We start from the raw sequence: 19512 nt of genomic DNA, 5'->3' as shown, positions 1-19512 counted from the left end.
AGTTGCTGTTTTAATCGAAAAATCATGATTTAAGTTTTTTTCTCTCATTATACACAGTGTGCTGCAGGATCTGTTTTATGTGGTGCACACATACCACATAGATGTATTCTCGCATATCTAGGCCCAAATGTACCACTCACAGTTTATCAGAGTGAGCTGAGCTCATGGCGTAGATCTACGGTTTGGACCCTGAACGTAAAGCCGTAGATCTACGGGACGGACCCTGAAAGGGTTAAATACCACTGCCTCAACTGCTGAATTATTGTGAAATGTTTGGAAGAGCAGGGAGACTAATGTTCACTCCAGCATAAACAGTCACACTGACGATGTGTCAACCACTCCCTCGTATTTTTGTACAATTTCCTTCTTCAATTATATCGTATTATTATTATTATTATTATTATTATTATTATTATTGTTATTATTATTATTATTATTATTATTATTATTATTATTATTATTATTATTACTACTATTGTTATTATTAGCAGAAGCAGAAATGTTTGATTCTTTGCTGTGTTCAAGAGTAAACACATGATGGCACCGTCCAAAACCTTTCTGAATAGCCATTCCAATATGCAGTCATGAATGGGTTTACATTATTTATACTGTAGTTTAATAGCAAATAATGAACAAACAAAACACTCGCCACACTGAGTGGTGGGAGGGCTGGCTGCCAGTTGCGGGGCTCGGAGGGAGGGTAGTAGGGACTCGCAGTGGTGGAGGAAGTGGTGGAGGCATTGATGGAGGCAGTGGAGGAGTCTGTGGTATTTAATAACATACATGTTAGTAAAACATAACATGTATATATTTAGTACAATTTACGACGTTTTCATGTATTTTATGATTGTTCATGGTTCAACAAGTTAAGGAAGCAGTATTGTATTATATTTCCCTACAATATATTGGGGCACCAAACATTCACGGTTTTTCAACATTCGCGAGGCTCTTGATCCCCTAACCCTCGCGAATGTTGAGGGAGACCTGTATATACGTTTTTTCAACATTTGAAAGTACTATGTAAAAAATGTAGATCTTCTTTCTTGTTTTACATTTAAAAATGTGCAAAAAAAAACTTTTATCTACTTTTTTTTTGTTATTTTTGAAAATATGTAAAAAAAAATGTAGATCTACTTTTGGAGCACTACGGATTTGAACGTCGATTTGTTTGGACCTTTTAAGGGTTAATAAACTTGCTCTGACTTTGCTGAAAGCCCCACTTTTGCTGCTGACTCTCTTCTTGGCATTTTGACAAACTAAATTACTTTATAAACTTTTGATATTAATTTTGCACCCCTACTATCTTCAGCTCCACTAGCTCTTACGCATCACACCACTGCATTGTATGACCTATATGGGTTTAGCACCTATACAGCATCTCACTTAACAACGGAGTTCCGTTCCTAAGACCACGTCGGTAAACGAGTTCGTTACTTAAGTGAGGAGCATACTATAATGGTAGTGGGTTGGTGTCGACCATCTTTGATGTTGTTTTAATGTCACCTTTACACCATTTATAACATTTCTGATATATTTTTAAATGTTTATGCAGTAGTGTACTATATATTGCAATAAACAGAATGGAGGAAATCAGCTCTAATATTCATTATTTAGGTATGCATACTGGTCAGAGAGCCCATTGTAAGTCTTGAGTTGTCGGTAAACGAGTACATTGCCAAGTGAGGAGAGGCTGTATATTCTTTTAATATAAAATTTTTAATATTTTTTACATTAGCCATTTCAAAAGTGCCAGTGTACCTTGATTTATGCAGGTGATACTCTTGATGTTTGTTTGGCATTATACTCTTCTTTTTGTTTTATGTGAAGAAAATTTTTTAACATTTTGCAAGGGTATTATAATTCTGTTTAAATGTATATATATATATATATATATATATATTTCTCTTTTTGTAGAACACAGCTCACACAAGAACAATTGAGACAACAACAACAGCAGCAGCAGCAGCAGCAACAACAACAACAACAACAACAACAACAAGAACAGCAGCAGCAGCAGCAACAGCAGCAGCAGCAACAGCAGCCACAGCAACATGCACAACAAAAGTCCTACCAGCTTCAGCTGCAGCAGCAACAGGGTCAACAGCAGGTACAACAGTTGCCTTTGCAACAGCCGCAACAGCAACAACAGCTAGTACAGCAAGGGTCACCTCAGCTTCAGCAGCAACTTGTGTTACAACAGCAGCAACTTCAACAGCAACAAATACTTCAAGCTGGGCAACAGGCTTCTCAACAGATCACATTTATAGAGCATGTATAGTTGCTTTCTTTTGTGCATTTTTCCAATAGGTGAAGGGATATTTGGACTAATATTTTTTATGTACTTTTATCTTTTCTTCTTGTGACCTTTATATAATTACTTATTTTTGATTCCCTATATGAGTTTATAGGGAAAGGAGAAGGGAATAAGCCCATCGTCCTGTCTCTTAGTTTTTGTCAGACTAAAATGACTGGGGTGTCTGGAAGATGCTTAAAATATTATTACTCAGCTTATTCCTTTTGTTTAATATTATTACATTGACAGAATGCTTCTTGATATCCAGGTTTATTTGGGTAGGCTATTTCCAACCATGTTCCTTTGCTGTAGCATCCCTAGTAAAGATCTTATCCTTAGGTAGTCTCACTATTCTTCATGATATTTTTTTATTTCATGTTCATATCTTCTTACTCTTTGCACATCTAGTGATATAAGGGGTAGTTCATGCATTTTATTTTCATTGTTCTGTTTATTGTATATATTTTTTATATTCTTGAATGGCCATCTCCCTCCAAGTCATGGTGACCCAAGGAAAGAAACGCATTTTCTATTAAATAACAAAAAGGCACAATACCGTGACTGGAACAATACACAAATAACCCGCACATAAAAGAGAGAAGCTTACGACGACGTTTCGGTCCGACTTGGACCATTGACAAAGTCACACTAACAGAGGTGGAGCAGGACGGCTATATATAGGCAGGAAGAGGTGGTAGTAGTAATAGTAGTACAAGAATTGTATATAATACCGACAGGATGAAATTAAGACACATGCACAACACCCGGGCATCCCCATCGTAGACGTTTCGCCATCCAGTGGCTGGCTAGATGGCGAAACGTCCACAACAAAGACAGCCAGATGCCGCACATGTGTCTTAATTTCAACAGTAGTTGTAGTAGAAGAAGAAGAGGTAGTAGTAGTGGTAGCGGAAGAAGTGGGAAATAAGGAAGACGAGCCAGTCAAATACAAAGGAAGGGGAGCACTGCAAGAGAGCTAGATACCCACAGAGGGAGAGCAAGCGCACAGAGGTGCGTGAAAGGGGAAGTGGTGAAATAAAATAAATGAAGAAGGAACAGAAACACGAGACAGGAGAGAGAAAGACAACCCAGAGGAGAAAAGGAGAGAGGAAAGGGGAAGAGGAAGAAGAAAAAGAAAAAGAAGAAGTGAGGATTCAGTCGCCGTCTAGTTGAATCCTCTCTAATACACAACTTTCCTTGTATGAACCTTAGCCCTGGCTTCGTCTCTGTAGATGCCTTCCTCTCCCACTACATTGTAAAATGCTCCAAACTTCAGAACACCCGTGACTTAACTTGAATCCTCACTTTTTCTTTTTCTTTTTCTTCTTCCTCTTCCCCTTTCCTCTCTCCTTTTCTCCTCTGGGTTGTCTTTCTCTCTCCTGTCTCGTGTTTCTGTTCCTTCTTCATTTATTTTATTTCACCACTTCCCCTTTCACGCACCTCTGTGCGCTTGCTCTCCCTCTGTGGGTATCTAGCTCTCTTGCAGTGCTCCCCTTCCTTTGTATTTGACTGGCTCGTCTTCCTTATTTCCCACTTCTTCCGCTACCACTACTACTACCTCTTCTTCTTCTACTACAACTACTGTTGAAATTAAGACACATGTGCGGCGTCTGGCTGTCTTTGTTGTGGACGTTTCGCCATCCAGTGGCTGGCTGGATGGCGAAACGTCTACGATGGGGATGCCCGGGTGTTGTGCATGTGTCTTAATTTCATCCTGTCGGTATTATATACAATTCTTGTACTACTACTACTACTACCACCTCTTCCTGCCTATATATAGCCGTCCTGCTCCACCTCTGTTAGTGTGACTTTGTCAATGGTCCAAGTCGGACCGAAACGTCGTCGTAAGCTTCTCTCTTTTATGTGCGGGTTATTTGTGCATTTTCTATTATTCATTCAGTTTCTGTTTTGCCAGAAATATGCTGACATCACAATTCAGATTGCGCTCTAACTGCAATAACCCCACATCTCCTTTGGAGTGCAGGCAATGCCTTTCCTGCCTTCATGACTCAGTCTGGCTAACTGGTTTCCCTGAATCCCTTCTTAAATGTTACCTTGCTGGCACCCAACAGCATGTCTAATAAAAAAAACCACTTGTTTCCATTCACTCCTGTCTAACATACATTAGCCCCCTGGATTCTAAGGTTTCCTAAAACCCAAAGCCTTCTTTACCCCTCTCGTATTATATCTTTAACCCCTTCAGTGGCCGTCATGTAGAACTATATCATTGAGGCCAGGGTCCCTTGCATAGGTCTACATCATCTCACTCGGATAAGCTGTTAGTGATAAATTTTGGCCTAGATATGAGAAAAATGGGTCTGATTAATGTGTACAGCAAAAAAAAAAATCTTTCATGCGGTGCATGATGGAGAAAGCAAAACTCTGACTGTGTTTGTTTTAAAATAGCAATTTTGAGGTGTTTTCTCAGATTATTTTTATGGCTTTATTGGCTGTTTCTTGATATCACTTGATAGAATGGTTAGCTAGTTTCAGCACTGGAAGTGGCTTGAAATTGAGCTTAAAGTAGTGGAAATGTTAATTCGTTTGCTGAATTTTCCTGATGATAGGTAAGGCACCCCTACAACCCTCCCAGTCTGTTTTATTAGTTTATAATTAGTCTGAATTACACCTACCATCCAACTTAAGACCAAGCTTGGTTCCGACGAACCAGTCATGAGTCAAAATGGACATAAGTCGAACCTTTGAAAATTGCCGACATACTGGGTAGGGCATAATGTCAAACCTTTCCTATATAAACTACCTACATAGTACTGCAATGTAATGTACAATCATTACTTCATTCTTTTTACCATAATTTACTTCTATTGTTATATTTTAATTAGTATTTATGTACTGTATATAATGTATACATGGTAGTGAACTGTATTGTAAATTTTACATCGCATACAGTATCATATGTTACTGTTATCTTTATGTATTGTCGACACAGTGGAATGGGAGAATACCACTGGTAGTGTCATCCTGCCAGAATGTAGTGTAGCCTATACCCTAAGTAAAGAGAAAGAACTCTGGAACACGTGTAATACATATCCGGCTGGCTGGCTGGCTGACCGGGTGGGTGGCCAGGTGGGTGACCGTGTGGGTGACCGTGTGGGTAGCCGGGTGGGTGGGTGGTTGGTTGGCTGGCTGACTGACTGGCTGGCTGACTGAATGTGGCTGTCTCTCTCTCTGTATCTCTCTCTATCTCTCTCTCACACAAGTACACGTAACTGAAGTTATCATACATAGTATAAATTACCTAGGATAACCCAAAAAATCCAGACAAAGTGCTATACAGTGGATCTGTGCTCCATTGCCCTAAATTAATAATAATATTAATAATAATAGTTATTCCTAGGTAGTAGGTTGGTAAACAGCAACTGCCCAGGGAGGTACTACCATCCTGCCAAGTGAGTGTACAATGAAAACCTGTAATTGTTTTACATGATGGTAGGATTGCTGGTGTCTTTTGTCTCATAAACATGCAAGATTTCAGGTATGTCTTGCTACTTCTACTTGCACTTAGGTCACACTACACATACATGTACAAGCATATATATACACACCACTCTGGGTATTCTTCTATTTTCTTTCTAGTTCTTGTTCTTGTTTATTTCCTCTTATCTCCATGGGGAAGTGGAACAGAATTCTTCCTCCGTAAGCCATGCGTATTGTAAGAGGCGACTAAAATGCCGGGAGCAAGGGGCTAGTAACCCCTTCTCCCGTATAAATTACTAAATTTAAAAGAGAAACTTTCGTTTTTCTTTTTGGGCCACCCTGCCTTGGTGGGATATGGCCGGTGTGTTGAAAGAAAGAAAGAATAATAATAATAATAATAATAATATTATTAAACTATAATATAATAATCGTGTCCACTCATTACTTACCTTAAAATAACTGTAGTCTTAATGTAGAGTGAGAGGTGAGTAAACAAGATTAAATGAATAAACGAGAGTGAGTGTGAGTGTGAGTGAGTGTGAGTGAGTGTGAGTGAGTGTGAGTGTGAGTGAGTGTGAGTGAGTGTGAGTGTGAGTGAGTGTGAGTGAGTGTGAGTGAGTGTGAGTGAGTGTGAGTGAGTGTGAGTGAGTGTGAGTGAGTGTGAGTGAGTGTGAGTGAGTGTGAGTGAGTGTGAGTGAGTGTGAGTGAGTGTGAGTGAGTGTGAGTGAGTGTGAGTGAGTGTGAGTGAGTGTGAGTGAGTGTGAGTGAGTGTGAGTGAGTGTGAGTGAGAGTGAGTGAGAGCGAGAGTGAGTGAGAGCGAGAGTGAGTGAGAGCGAGAGTGAGTGAGAGCGAGAGTGAGTGAGAGCGAGAGTGAGTGAGAGCGAGAGTGAGAGCGAGAGTGAGAGCGAGAGTGAGAGTGTGAGTGAGTGAGTGTGTAGAAGTTTCACGAGTTATGTAAACAAACGTTGTTGTTGTTGTTACCAGCCCGGACATAAATGGTTTCTGTTCACTCTGTCAAGCCGACCAGAAAACATCTCATATTTGTTAATTTATATATTATGTAGCATGTTTATTATATAATTCTGAAAAAAAATCATAGATTAAGCAAAATGTCTATATTAACGTTTTATACACATTTAATGCACCTCAGTGATTATTATTGTGTTATTATCATTATTAATATGGCATCTTCAAGATCAATTACACTCTTAATGAGTGGCTCTGAGACAGACAAGCAGACAGAGACAGACACACAGGTAGACAGAAAGACAGACACACAGGTAGACAGAAAGACAGACAAGCATGTGGAGAAACACACAGGTAGACAGAAAGACAGCCACACAGAGACACACAAGTAGACAGAAAGACAGACACACAGGTAGACAGAAAGACAGACACACAGGTAGACAGAAAGACAGACACACAGGTAGACAGAAAGACAGACACACAGGTAGACAGAAAGACAGACACACAGGTAGACAGAAAGACAGGCACATGGGTAGACAGAAAGACAGACACACAGGTAGACAGAAAGACAGACACACAGGTAGACAGAAAGACAGACACACAGGTAGACAGAAAGACAGACACACAGGTAGACAGAAAGACAGACACACAGGTAGACAAAGACAGACACACAGGTAGACAAAGACAGACACACAGGTAGACAGACACAAAGGTAGACAAAGATAGACACACAGGTAGACAAACACACACAGAGATAGACAGATACAGATATACAGGCAGACAGACACACAGGTTTATGTGCAACACTGAAAACAAATAGAGTTCGAGGGTAAGAGCCTTTCTTGCCACAATCTTCAGTGCAAGATTCAGACTTCATCTTAGGGGCCATGGTGAAATTTACTGTCCAGTTAGTGCAGTTAATACAGTATGATGCTGCTGATAGGGCAGGGTTACTCAAACTGATGCTGCCTGCATGATGCATTGCCGTTACGAGTCTTGTCAGATATTGTACAGCGGTGTGCATCAGCCGGCCCAGCCCAGCTGCCAGATGCACGGTCGTAAGTCGAGTGGACGTATGTCGAGCAGGTCGTAAGTCGGATGGTAGGTGTGTTAGGACACCGTAAATCATAACAAATAATTCCTGGTTATATTTTGTTAGCTAAGAAATAGAGTAAATCTTCTGTTTTTATGATAGTGAATTCAAAATGGAAGACAAGTGTAATATAGAAGAGGCCTGGGGATGTGATTAACTCTTTGACTGTCGCGGAGGTATATATACGTCTTACGAGGTACCGTGTTTGACGTATATATACTCATAAATTCTAGCGGCTTCAAATCAAGCATGAGAAAGCTGGTAGGCCCACATGTGAGAGAATGGGTCTGTGTGGTCAGTGTGCACCATATAAAAAAAATCCTGGAGCACGCAGTGCATAATGAGAAAAAAAAACCTCCGACCGTTTTTTTTAATTAAAATGCCGACTTTGTGGTCTATTTTCGTATAGTATTTATGGTTGTATTCTCGTTTTCTTGGTCTCATTTGATAGAATGGAAAACATATTATAGAAATAGAGGTGATTTTGATTGATTTTACTATAAAAAGAACCTAGAAATGGAGATCAAAGTAGGGGAAATGTTTGATTTTTGCCAATGTTCAAAAGTAAACAAATGATGCCATTGTCCAATAAATGTCCAACTAGCCATTCTAATATGCAGTCATGAATGGGTTGATGTTATTTATACAATTATTACAGTATTGCAGTAGTCTGCATAATAGTAAGTCTTCTATTTTTTGTTTGAATAAAAACTCAAAATAGAAAGCAAGAGTAATATCAGAGGGGCCTGGAGACATGAGTGATGAGCAAAGAAAATGTTATTTTAGAGCCAGGAATGTCTGCATTGTTCATTCTGGACCTTATTTTGAAATTGTCAATTTTTTTAGTTTTCGTGAAATTGGCCAAATTGCAAATTTCTGACCACATTATTAGGTAGTTGAAATCGGTAAATGGGCAGTTTCTTGTACTCAATCGATAGAAAAAATGGAGTTCTAAAGAAATAGCTATGAGTTTGGGCAACTGGAACAATGGAATTAGCCGAAAATAGGGCTCAAAGTGGGCGAAATCGCCGACTTTTAAACAGCGCCGAGGTCGCTAACTTCGCGAGAGCATAATTCTGTCAGTTTTCCATCAAATTTCGTTTTTTTGGTGTCATTACAATCGGGAAAAGATTCTCTATCATTTCATAAGATTTTTTTTTTTTTTTAAATTTTGCGACACCAGGAGACACCTCAGGATTGGGGGTTGCGACAGTCAAAGGGTTAATGAACAGAAGAAATGTTGTTTTAGTGTCAGGAATGTCTCCATTGTTTATTTTAGACTATTTTTATTGGTATTTTTTAATTTTGTGAAAAACTGGCCAAATTCCAACTTCTGTTCACTTCATAGGGTAGCTGCAATAGATGAATGAGCAGTTTCTTGTGCTCAGTCGATAGGCCAGAAGGCATACTCGTGAAATAGCTATGAATTTGGTCAAAGGAACAGTGGAATTGGGTTAAAATAGCACCCAGCACGGGCAAAATTGTTGTGTAAATTGGTAACTTTGTGCCTGTGTAATTCTGTAAGTTTTACACCAAATTTCAGAAGATTTTTTTTAAAGTAGACACCGAGAGCAATATTGATATCAGGGGTCTGGACAGTGAAAGACTTAATTGCAACCTTTCCTATAAAATACTAAGTACACCAGATTGACTTTTAATTAAGAAAATCATATCCTCAGGACCTTTGTGCTTAATGCTAATTTTCCATTAAAAAATATGTATATATTTTTTTATTAATACATCAGCTGCTTCCCACCAAGGCAGGGTAGCCCACAAAAGAAACTCTTTTATTATCATTCCATCACTGTCTTGCCAGAGGCATGCTTACACTACAGTTATAAAACAGCAACGTAATATTTAGTGAAGGGATTCAGGGAAACCGGTTATTTTCATATAGTCGGACTTGAGTCCTGGAAATGGGAAGTACAATGCCTGCACTTTAAAAGAGGGGTTTGGGATATTGGCAGTTTGGAGGGATATGTTGTGTATCTCTATACGTATATGCTTCTAAACTGTTGTATTCTGAGCACCTCTGCAAAAGCAGTGATAAAGTGTGAGTGTGGTGAAAGTGTTGAATGATGATGAAAGTATTTTCTTTTTGGGGATTTTCTTTCTTTTTTTTTGGGTCACCCTGCCTCGGTGGGAGACGGTCGACTTGTTAAAAAAAAAAAAAAAAAAAAAACATTAACACCCCTCCTTTAGAGTGCAGGCACTGTACTTCCCATCTCCAGGACTCTAGTCCAGCGTGCTGGTTTCCCTGCATCTCTTCATAAATGTTACCTTGCTCACATTCCAACAGCACGTCAAGTCCTAAAAACCATTTGTCTCTACTCCTATCTAACACGTTCATGCATGCTTACTGGAAGTCCAAGCCCCTCGCACACAAAATCTTTACCCTTCCCTTCAACCTTTCCTGTGTGAAAGGTTTAGTCAGTCAGTCTCAGCAATATTTCCTTATTCATATTTTACCATTCTCTCTCAATGATTGTTTCATATTCTTTTCATTAGCTCATGGAAAAACAGAGAGCAGGTGATGGTGATTGCTTTCTTATTTTATCTCCCTGCCTTGTTGAGTAATGCCTGATGACTGTAAGGAACAAGTAGCTGTAGTATTGTTATTTACATCACAGGTATTATATTTGTGTTTCGTCCAAATTTGAAAAATTATTTCTGCTTAATTACTAGTAATAGATTTTTTACCTTTCAGACACTTGAAGATGATAAAGGTTACGTGCACATAGTACGTACTCCAATTAACTTGAGCAACGTGCGTGCCCAGTCCCCAGCACAGGTGGGTGGACAAGCACAATTGACTCAATCTACCCCTCTATTGCCACCACACTCATCCACACATGTATCTTCTGTGCTGAACAGCCAAGGGTTGCGCGTAGCCAGCCATCAGGCTTCAGCATCTCTTGTTCCTTCTAGAAGCCAGGGGACCAGGCTTCAACGAAACAGTCCCTTGCAGAGACTTGGCACTCCTGTTCTTCAGCAACAGCAACAGTCACAGGATGAACACCAAGCTTCTTATCAAGATCAGTATTTAAAGCAACTTGAAAACAGACTGCACACCCAACAGAAGGGTAGTGGCCGAGGCAAGGTAAACAAACCTAATACTGCACAGCAGCGTAGGATGCTATCACAACAACTTGGGAATCAACACCAGCAACAAAAGCAACAGGTGACTAGGTGTTCATGACATATTTTTTTTTTTTTCTCAACAAGTCGGCCATCTTCCACCGAGGCAGGGTGACCCAAAAAGAAAGAAAATCCCCAAAGAGAAAACACTTTCATCATCATTCAACACTTTCACCTCACTCATACATAATCACTGTCTTTGCAGAGGTGCCCAGATACAATGGTTTAGATGCATATATAAAGATATATAACATATCCATCCAAACTGCCAATATCCCAAACCTCTCTCTTAAAGTGCAGGCATTGTACTTCCCATTTCCGGTACTCAAGTCTGGCTATATAACAATAACCAGTTTCCCTGAATCCCTTCACTATTATCCTGCTCACACTCCAACAACTTGTCAGGTCCCAAAAACCATTAGTTTCCATTCACTCCTATCTAACACGCTTATGCATGCTTGCTGGAAGTCCAAGCCCCTCGCCTACAAAACCTTCTTTACCCCCTCCCTCCAGCCTTTTTTGAGGACGACCCCTACCCCGCCTTCCTTCCCCTACAGATTTATACGCTCTCCATGTCATTCTACTTTGATCCATTCTCTCTAAATGACAGAACTACCTCAACAACCCCTCTTCAGCCCTCTGACTAATACTTTAAACTCCACACCTATTTCCACACTTCGAATTCTCTGCATAATATTTACACCACACATTGCCCTTAGACAGGGCATCTCCACTGCCTCCAACCACCTCCTCACTGCAGCATTTATAACCCAAGCTTCACGCCCATATAAGAGTGTTGATACCACTATACTTTCATACATTTCCTTTGCCTCCATAGATAACGTTTTTTTGTCTCCACATATACCTCAAGTAGTAGGTTGGTAGACAGCAACCACCCAGGGAAGTACTACCGTCCTGCCAAATGACTGTGAAACAAAAACCTGTAACTGTTTTGCATGATGGTAGGATTGCTGGTTTCTTTTTCTGTCTCATAAACACGCTAGATAACAGGGATATCTTGCTTCTCCTACTTACACTTTGGTCACACTTCAGACACGCACATGCATATATATATACATACATCTAGGTTTTTCTCCTTTTTCTAAATAGCTCTTGTTCTTTTTTATTTCTTCTATTGTCCATGGGGAAGTGGAAAAGAATCTTTCCTCCGTAAGCCATGCGTGTCGTATGAGGCGACTAAAATGCCGGGAGCAATGGGCTAGTAACCCCTTCTCCTGTATACATTTACTAAAACAGAGAAGAAGAAAAACTTTATAAAACTGGGATGCTTAAATGTGCGTGGATGTAGTGCGGATGACAAGAAACAGATGATTGCTGATGTTATGAATGAAAAGAAGTTGGATGTCCTGGCTCTAAGCGAAACAAAGCTGAAGGGGGTAGGAGAGTTTCAGTGGGGGGAAATAAATGGGATTAAATCTGGAGTATCTGAGAGAGTTAGAGCAAAGGAAGGTGTAGCAGTAATGTTAAATGATCAGTTATGGAAGGAGAAAAGAGAATATGAATGTGTAAATTCAAGAATTATGTGGATTAAAGTAAAGGTTGGATGCGAGAAGTGGGTCATAATAAGCGTGTATGCACCTGGAGAAGAGAGGAATGCAGAGGAGAGAGAGATTTTGGGAGATGTTAAGTGAATGTATAGGAGCCTTTGAACCAAGTGAGAGAGTAATTGTGGTAGGGGACCTGAATGCTAAAGTAGGAGAAACTTTTAGAGAGGGTGTGGTAGGTAAGTTTGGGGTGCCAGGTGTAAATGATAATGGGAGCCCTTTGATTGAACTTTGTATAGAAAGGGGTTTAGTTATAGGTAATACATATTTTAAGAAAAAGAGGATAAATAAGTATACACGATATGATGTAGGGCGAAATGACAGTAGTTTGTTGGATTATGTATTGGTAGATAAAAGACTGTTGAGTAGACTTCAGGATGTACATGTTTATAGAGGGGCCACAGATATATCAGATCACTTTCTAGTTGTAGCTACACTGAGAGTAAAAGGTAGATGGGATACAAGGAGAATAGAAGCATCAGGGAAGAGAGAGGTGAAGGTTTATAAACTAAAAGAGGAGGCAGTTAGGGTAAGATATAAACAGCTATTGGAGGATAGATGGGCTAATGAGAGCATAGGCAATGGGGTCGAAGAGGTATGGGGTAGGTTTAAAAATGTAGTGTTAGTGTTCAGCAGAAGTTTGTGGTTACAGGAAAGTGGGTGCAGGAGGGAAGAGGAGCGATTGGTGGAATGATGATGTAAAGAGTAGTAAGGGAGAAAAAGTTAGCATATGAGAAGTTTTTACAAAGTAGAAGTGATGCAAGGAGGGAAGAGTATATGGAGAAAAAGAGAGAGGTTAAGAGAGTGGTGAAGCAATGTAAAAAGAGAGCAAATGAGAGAGTGGGTGAGATGTTATCAACAAATTTTGTTGAAAATAAGAAAAAGTTTTGGAGTGAGATTAACAAGTTAAGAAAGCCTAGAGAACAAATGGATTTGTCAGTTAAAAATAGGAGAGGAGAGTTATTAAATGGAGAGTTAGAGGTATTGGGAAGATGGAGGGAATATTTTGAGGAATTGTTAAATGTTGATGAAGATAGGGAAGCTATGATTTCGTGTATAGGGCAAGGAGGAATAACATCTTGTAGGAGTGAGGAAGAGCCAGTTGTGAGTGTGGGGGAAGTTCGTGAGGCAGTAGGTAAAATGAAAGGGGGTAAGGCAGCCGGGATTGATGGGATAAAGATAGAAATGTTAAAAGCAGGTGGGGATATAGTTTTGGAGTGGTTGGTGCAATTATTTAATAAATGTATGGAAGAGGGTAAGGTACCTAGGGATTGGCAGAGAGCATGCATAGTTCCTTTGTATAAAGGCAAAGGGGATAAAAGAGAGTGCAAAAATTATAGGGGGATAAGTCTGTTGAGTGTACCTGGTAAAGTGTATGGTAGTTATAATTGAAAGAATTAAGAGTAAGACGGAGAATAGGATAGCAGATGAACAAGGAGGCTTTAGGAAAGGTAGGGGGTGTGTGGACCAGGTGTTTACAGTGAAACATACAAGTGAACAGTATTTAGATAAGGCTAAAGAGGTCTTTGTGGCATTTATGGATTTGGAAAAGGCGTATGACAGGGTGGATAGGGGGGCAATGTGGCAGATGTTGCAAGTGTATGGTGTAGGAGGTAGGTTACTGAAAGCAGTGAAGAGTTTTTACGAGGATAGTGAGGCTCAAGTTAGAGTATGTAGGAAAGAGGGAAATTTTTTCCCAGTAAAAGTAGGCCTTAGACAAGGATGTGTGATGTCACCGTGGTTGTTTAATATATTTATAGATGGGGTTGTAAGAGAAGTAAATGCGAGGGTCTTGGCAAGAGGCGTGGAGTTAAAAGATAAAGAATCACACACAAAGTGGGAGTTGTCACAGCTGCTCTTTGCTGATGACACTGTGCTCTTGGGAGATTCTGAAGAGAAGCTGCAGAGATTGGTGGATGTATTTGGTAGGGTGTGCAAAAGAAGAAAATTAAAGGTGAATACAGGAAAGAGTAAGGTTATGAGGATAACAAAAAGATTAGATGATGAAAGATTGAATATCAGATTGGAGGGAGAGAGTATGGAGGAGGTGAACGTATTCAGATATTTGGGAGTGGACGTGTCAGCGGATGGGTCTATGAAAGATGAGGTGAATCATAGAATTGATGAGGGAAAAAGAGTGAGTGGTGCACTTAGGAGTCTGTGGAGACAAAGAACTTTGTCCTTGGAGGCAAAGAGGGGAATGTATGAGAGTATAGTTTTACCAACGCTCTTATATGGGTGTGAAGCGTGGGTGATGAATGTTGCAGCGAGGAGAAGGCTGGAGGCAGTGGAGATGTCATGTCTGAGGGCAATGTGTGGTGTGAATATAATGCAGAGAATTCGTAGTTTGGAAGTTAGGAGGAGGTGCGGGATTACCAAAACTGTTGTCCAGAGGGCTGAGGAAGGGTTGTTGAGGTGGTTTGGACATGTAGAGAGAATGGAGCGAAACAGAATAACTTCAAGAGTGTATCAGTCTGTAGTGGAAGGAAGGCGGGGTAGGGGTCGGCCTAGGAAGGGTTGGAGGGAGGGGGTAAAGGAGGTTTTGTGTGCGAGGGGCTTGGACTTCCAGCAGGCATGCGTGAGCGTGTTTGATAGGAGTGAATGGAGACAAATGGTTTTTAATACTTGACGTGCTGTTGGAGTGTGAGCAAAGTAACATTTATGAAGGGATTCTGGGAAACCGGCAGGCCGGACTTGAGTCCTGGAGATGGGAAGTACAGTGCCTGCACTCTGAAGGAGGGGTGTTAATGTTGCAGTTTAAAAACTGTAGTGTAAAGCACCCTTCTGGCAAGACAGTGATGGAGTGAATGATGGTGAAAGTTTTTCTTTTTCGGGCCACCCTGCCTTGGTGGGAATCGGCCAGTGTGATAATAAATAATAAATAAAATATACCTCAACACACCACTCACCTTTTTTTCTTCATCAATTCTGTGATTAACCTCATCCTTCGTAAACCCATCCGCTGACACGTTACCTCCCAGATATCTGAAAACATTCACTTCTTCCATACTCCCTTTCTCCAATGTGATATCAGTTCTTGTCTTGCATAAATGGCATGAGTGTTTTGTGAATGTCTAACTCATGGAAATTTCACACATGATCAGAATAACCTGAATAATTGGTAACAAATGATGAAAGTTTTTCTTTTTTTGGGGGCCACCCTACCTTGGTGGGAAATGGCTGATGTGTTAATAAAAAAAAAAAAATTACCATATGTACAGCTTGTCCAGACACTCTTATAGAATTTTACACATTAGGCCAGGCCAGTTTCTTTACATACACTATCTTCTCAAATATAAAGTGTTCATTTTTGCAAAGCTCCTCCACTTTGTAGTAATCTTTAGTAGTACATGCTTCTCTGTGATTTTTTTTTTTTTAACACTGGATTTCTCCCACCAAGATAGCGTTATCTAACAGAGAAGAAAAACATTTTAGCTGTCACTCATTCAATCACTATCTTGCCAGAAGCATGCTAACATTACTCTACAAACTGCAACATCCCTATGGTCACTGTACTTTCTACCTCCAAGACTCCAGTTCAGTTTACTGGATTCCCTGAATTCCTTCACAAATGTTTCTTTGCTCACACATTAACAGTATATTGGTTCATAAAAGCTACTTGCATCCACTCCTATCTACTTTGCCTGCACAAGCCCGTTGGATGTCCAAGCCCCTGGCACTTGAAGCCTCCTTAACCCTCTCCCTCCAACCTCTTCTAGGATGATCTTGAACCCTCCTTCCCTCCACCCCAGATATATGCCCTCCTTTTCATCCTATTTTTCTCCATCTTCTCTGTTTCTGGTGTTTACTCTTTTCCTGCTCCTATCTTTTCCAAAATATTGGTCAAGCTTACTGTGAAACTGACCCTTTTGTGTACTAGCTCTTGGAGCTAAATATAGTAGGTCCTTACTTGCAACCCTAATGCACAAATGGAAATAATTAATTCGTTGAGCATTCGGAACTCTCAACCTGTTTTTTCCATAAACACCTATGTTATAATGAGATGTGTTCCTGAGCTATATTTCAGATCTAATTTCTGTAATTTTTGAATGATGTAATTAAAAACATTATAGAGACAACACAGCAGAGGCAGCAACAGCAGTACGATTCCCTCTTTGTTGTCCATTGTATGTTAACAACACTGTACCTGCTCTCTACCCTCTCACTTAGGGTGAAGCTGTTAGATGCTTGGACTTATGTAGTGTGGGTAGAAATGGTGAGGATAATTGCAAACCCAGGCTGTGTATTACTGAGAGAAGAATGTGTTGAGAGTGGAGATGAGCCACTGTCAACATCAGTTGCATATTAATCATATCCAGCTGTTGCCCAACAGACCTAATATAATTATTATAGTATCTGCAATTTTCCAAACATGCATAACATGAACATGCACAAAATAGGAATGCATATGCTAAAAAAAATATTGACAGAAAAATTTATAATTTACCTTTAACAAAAATAATTACTAATCAATAGGTCTTTATAATTTTCTACCAATCAAACATGAACTCTCAACACGTGTAAAATGAACATGAACTAAGTGACAGTTCATTTGGTAAGAAAATAAGAAATTTTTTTTTATACTTCAGCTTTAACAAAATCTTAATTGTTCAATTTATAGTTCTTGACAGCCTGTTTGGTTGAACCAAACAAATTAGAAGCCTCACAAAAAGTGTTCATTTCTGCAGATGTTCTTTTGTAAGAAATTTATTGGTTCCCAAGTACCCTGTTAATAAGGGTGGATGTTTGTAACTTGGTTGATCCTAAGTGAGACCTACATACAATGACTTCAATACCTTGGAAATGCCCTCATTGAAAAATGGGAGAAAAAATTGGTATATCTACTGTAGCTCTCATTCAGACCTGATTACTGTGCCTCCCATTCCCCTGGTGTTGTATGACCCCTGTGGGTTTAGTGTTTCCCCATGAATAATAATGGTTTGCATAATTAAAAATGTTTTTCACATCCATAGTTGGGCACACTTGTATCTTGCCTCAGTTAATTTATTGTGATGTTTAGTGAAATACAGGACTCTTCCTGTTTGTGTAAAATAAACTCCCCCTAGTATACTGAGGAAAATGATTTCAGGGCTGATGTACAGGAAGGTAAAAAACAAAACATTGATTCTGTAGGTAAACATTAGAGTACAGTAACACCTTTCATTAATGGACTTATTGGGCAGAGGGAATGTATGATAATGCCAAGTGTCTGCAACTCGCAGATTATGAAGTTAATAGTTCATGATCATCTGGTTGCCTTCTGAAGTAGCGGACTTTATATGCTAATTTGTAGACGACTTGACACTAAGAATACGGATATTGTGACCTGTACTACTACATTACTGTATTGTATAGTAATTTTATAGTATTCTACAGTAATTTTACTTTTGTGGTGAAGAGATGAGGTGTAAACTGCTGTGATCAATAGTGGTAGCTCAGAATAACTTTTATAGATGGCTGAGAAGATGTGGGGGGGGGGGGGGGGCAGAGAGGATGTTGATGGCTGAGAAGTTGTTAATGGCTGAGAACATGTAGATGCTGAGGTGTTGATGGCTGAGAAGACGTAAATGGTTGAAAAAGGAACATGTGAAGGTTGTGAGTTTGTCCTATGGATATCTCACACAATTTCTTAACACCATATTCTTCATACATCCATACCACTGAGATGCCAACCTTTATTATTTCAAGCGTCTCCTCAACTCTGAGAACCACATGTTTTCTCTTGTACCACCACTTGTTTTAGAAGCCATTGTTAATTGCACTTGACTTAATACAGTGGACCCTCAACCAGCGATATTAATCCGTTCCTGAGAGCTCATCGTTAGTCAGAATTATCGTTAGTCAAGTTAATTTTCCCCATAAGAAATAATGGAAATCAAATTAATCCGTGCAAGACACCCAGAAGTATTGAAAAAAAATTTTTTTTACCACATGAAATATTAATTTTAATACACACAAACTGAAGATTACATGCACAGTTACATGACACTTACCTTTATTGAAGATCTGGTGATGATTGTTGGGATAGGAGGAGGGGAGAGGTGTTATTGTTGAGAAGGGGAATCCCCTTCCATTAGCACTTGAGGCAGCAAGTCTTTTTCTGGGGTTACTTCCCTTGTTCTTTTAATGCCACTAGGACCAGCTTCAGAGTCACTGGACTTCTGTCGCACAACATATCTGTCCATAGAGGCCTGTACCTCTCGTTCCTTTATGACTTTCCTAAAGTGGTTCACAACATTGTCAGTGTAATAGTCACCAGCACGGCTTGCAGTAGCTGTGTCAGGGTGATTTTCATCAAAAAAGGTTTGCACTTCTAACCACTTTGCACACATTTCCTTTATCTTAGAAGAAGGCAACTTCTTCAATTTCTCTCTCCCCTCCTCTGAAGCAGCTTCCTCAGGTCTGCCCTCTTGCTGTTCAAGATGATCTAGCAGCTCATCAGTGGTTAGTTCTTCACTGTCCTCCACCGCCAACTCTTCCACATCCTCCCCACTAGCCTCCAACCCCAAGGACTTCCCCAATGCCACAATGGATTCCTCAACTGGCATAGGATTCTCAGGGTTAGCCTCAAACCCTTCAAAATCCCTTTTGTCTACACATTCTGGCCACAGTTTTTTCCAAGCAGAGTTCAATGTCCTCTTAGTCACTTCCTCCCAAGCCTTACCTATAATGTTTACACAATTGAGGATGGTAAAATGATCTTTCCAAAACTCTCTTAGAGTCAGTTGAGTTTCTGAGGTCACTTCAAAGCACCTTTCAAACATAGCTTTTGTGTACAGTTTCTTGAAGTTGGAAATGACCTGCTGGTCTATGGGCTGCAGGAGAAGAGTGGTATTAGGAGGCAAAAACTTCACCTTAATGAAGCTCATGTCCCTAGAAAGTCGCTCTGCCAAGTCTGAAGGATGACCATGAGCATTGTCTAATACCAGGAGGCACTTAAGGTCTAATTTCTTTTCAATTAGGTAATTTTTCACATTGGGGGCAAATGCATGGTGTAACCAGTCATAGAAAAAGTCCCT

At 39.9% G+C, this 19512-nt stretch overlaps 1 protein-coding gene across 10 annotated transcripts in view; it reads left to right on the top strand.

Annotated features, from left to right (window-relative positions):
* Positions 1-19512, top strand: part of LOC128698933 (uncharacterized) — a 122885-nt gene that overhangs the window by 27235 nt on the left and 76138 nt on the right. For 7 of the 10 annotated variants that reach the window (XM_070090306.1, XM_070090301.1, XM_070090303.1 and 4 more), the window contains 2 exons: positions 1915-2272; positions 10498-10971. In XM_070090306.1, coding sequence (XP_069946407.1) covers positions 1915-2272; positions 10498-10971 — 832 coding nt within the window. The remainder of the gene's footprint in view (positions 1-1914; positions 2273-10497; positions 10972-19512) is intronic. The other 3 variants (XM_070090305.1, XM_070090304.1, XM_070090307.1) reach the window with 2 other exon arrangements.

Source organism: Cherax quadricarinatus, chromosome 31, assembly GCF_038502225.1.
Source record: "Cherax quadricarinatus isolate ZL_2023a chromosome 31, ASM3850222v1, whole genome shotgun sequence".
Classification (NCBI taxonomy): domain Eukaryota; kingdom Metazoa; phylum Arthropoda; class Malacostraca; order Decapoda; family Parastacidae; genus Cherax; species Cherax quadricarinatus.
The sequence above is the reverse complement of the archived record's forward strand: the minus strand, read 5'-3'. Positions and strand labels throughout refer to the sequence as shown.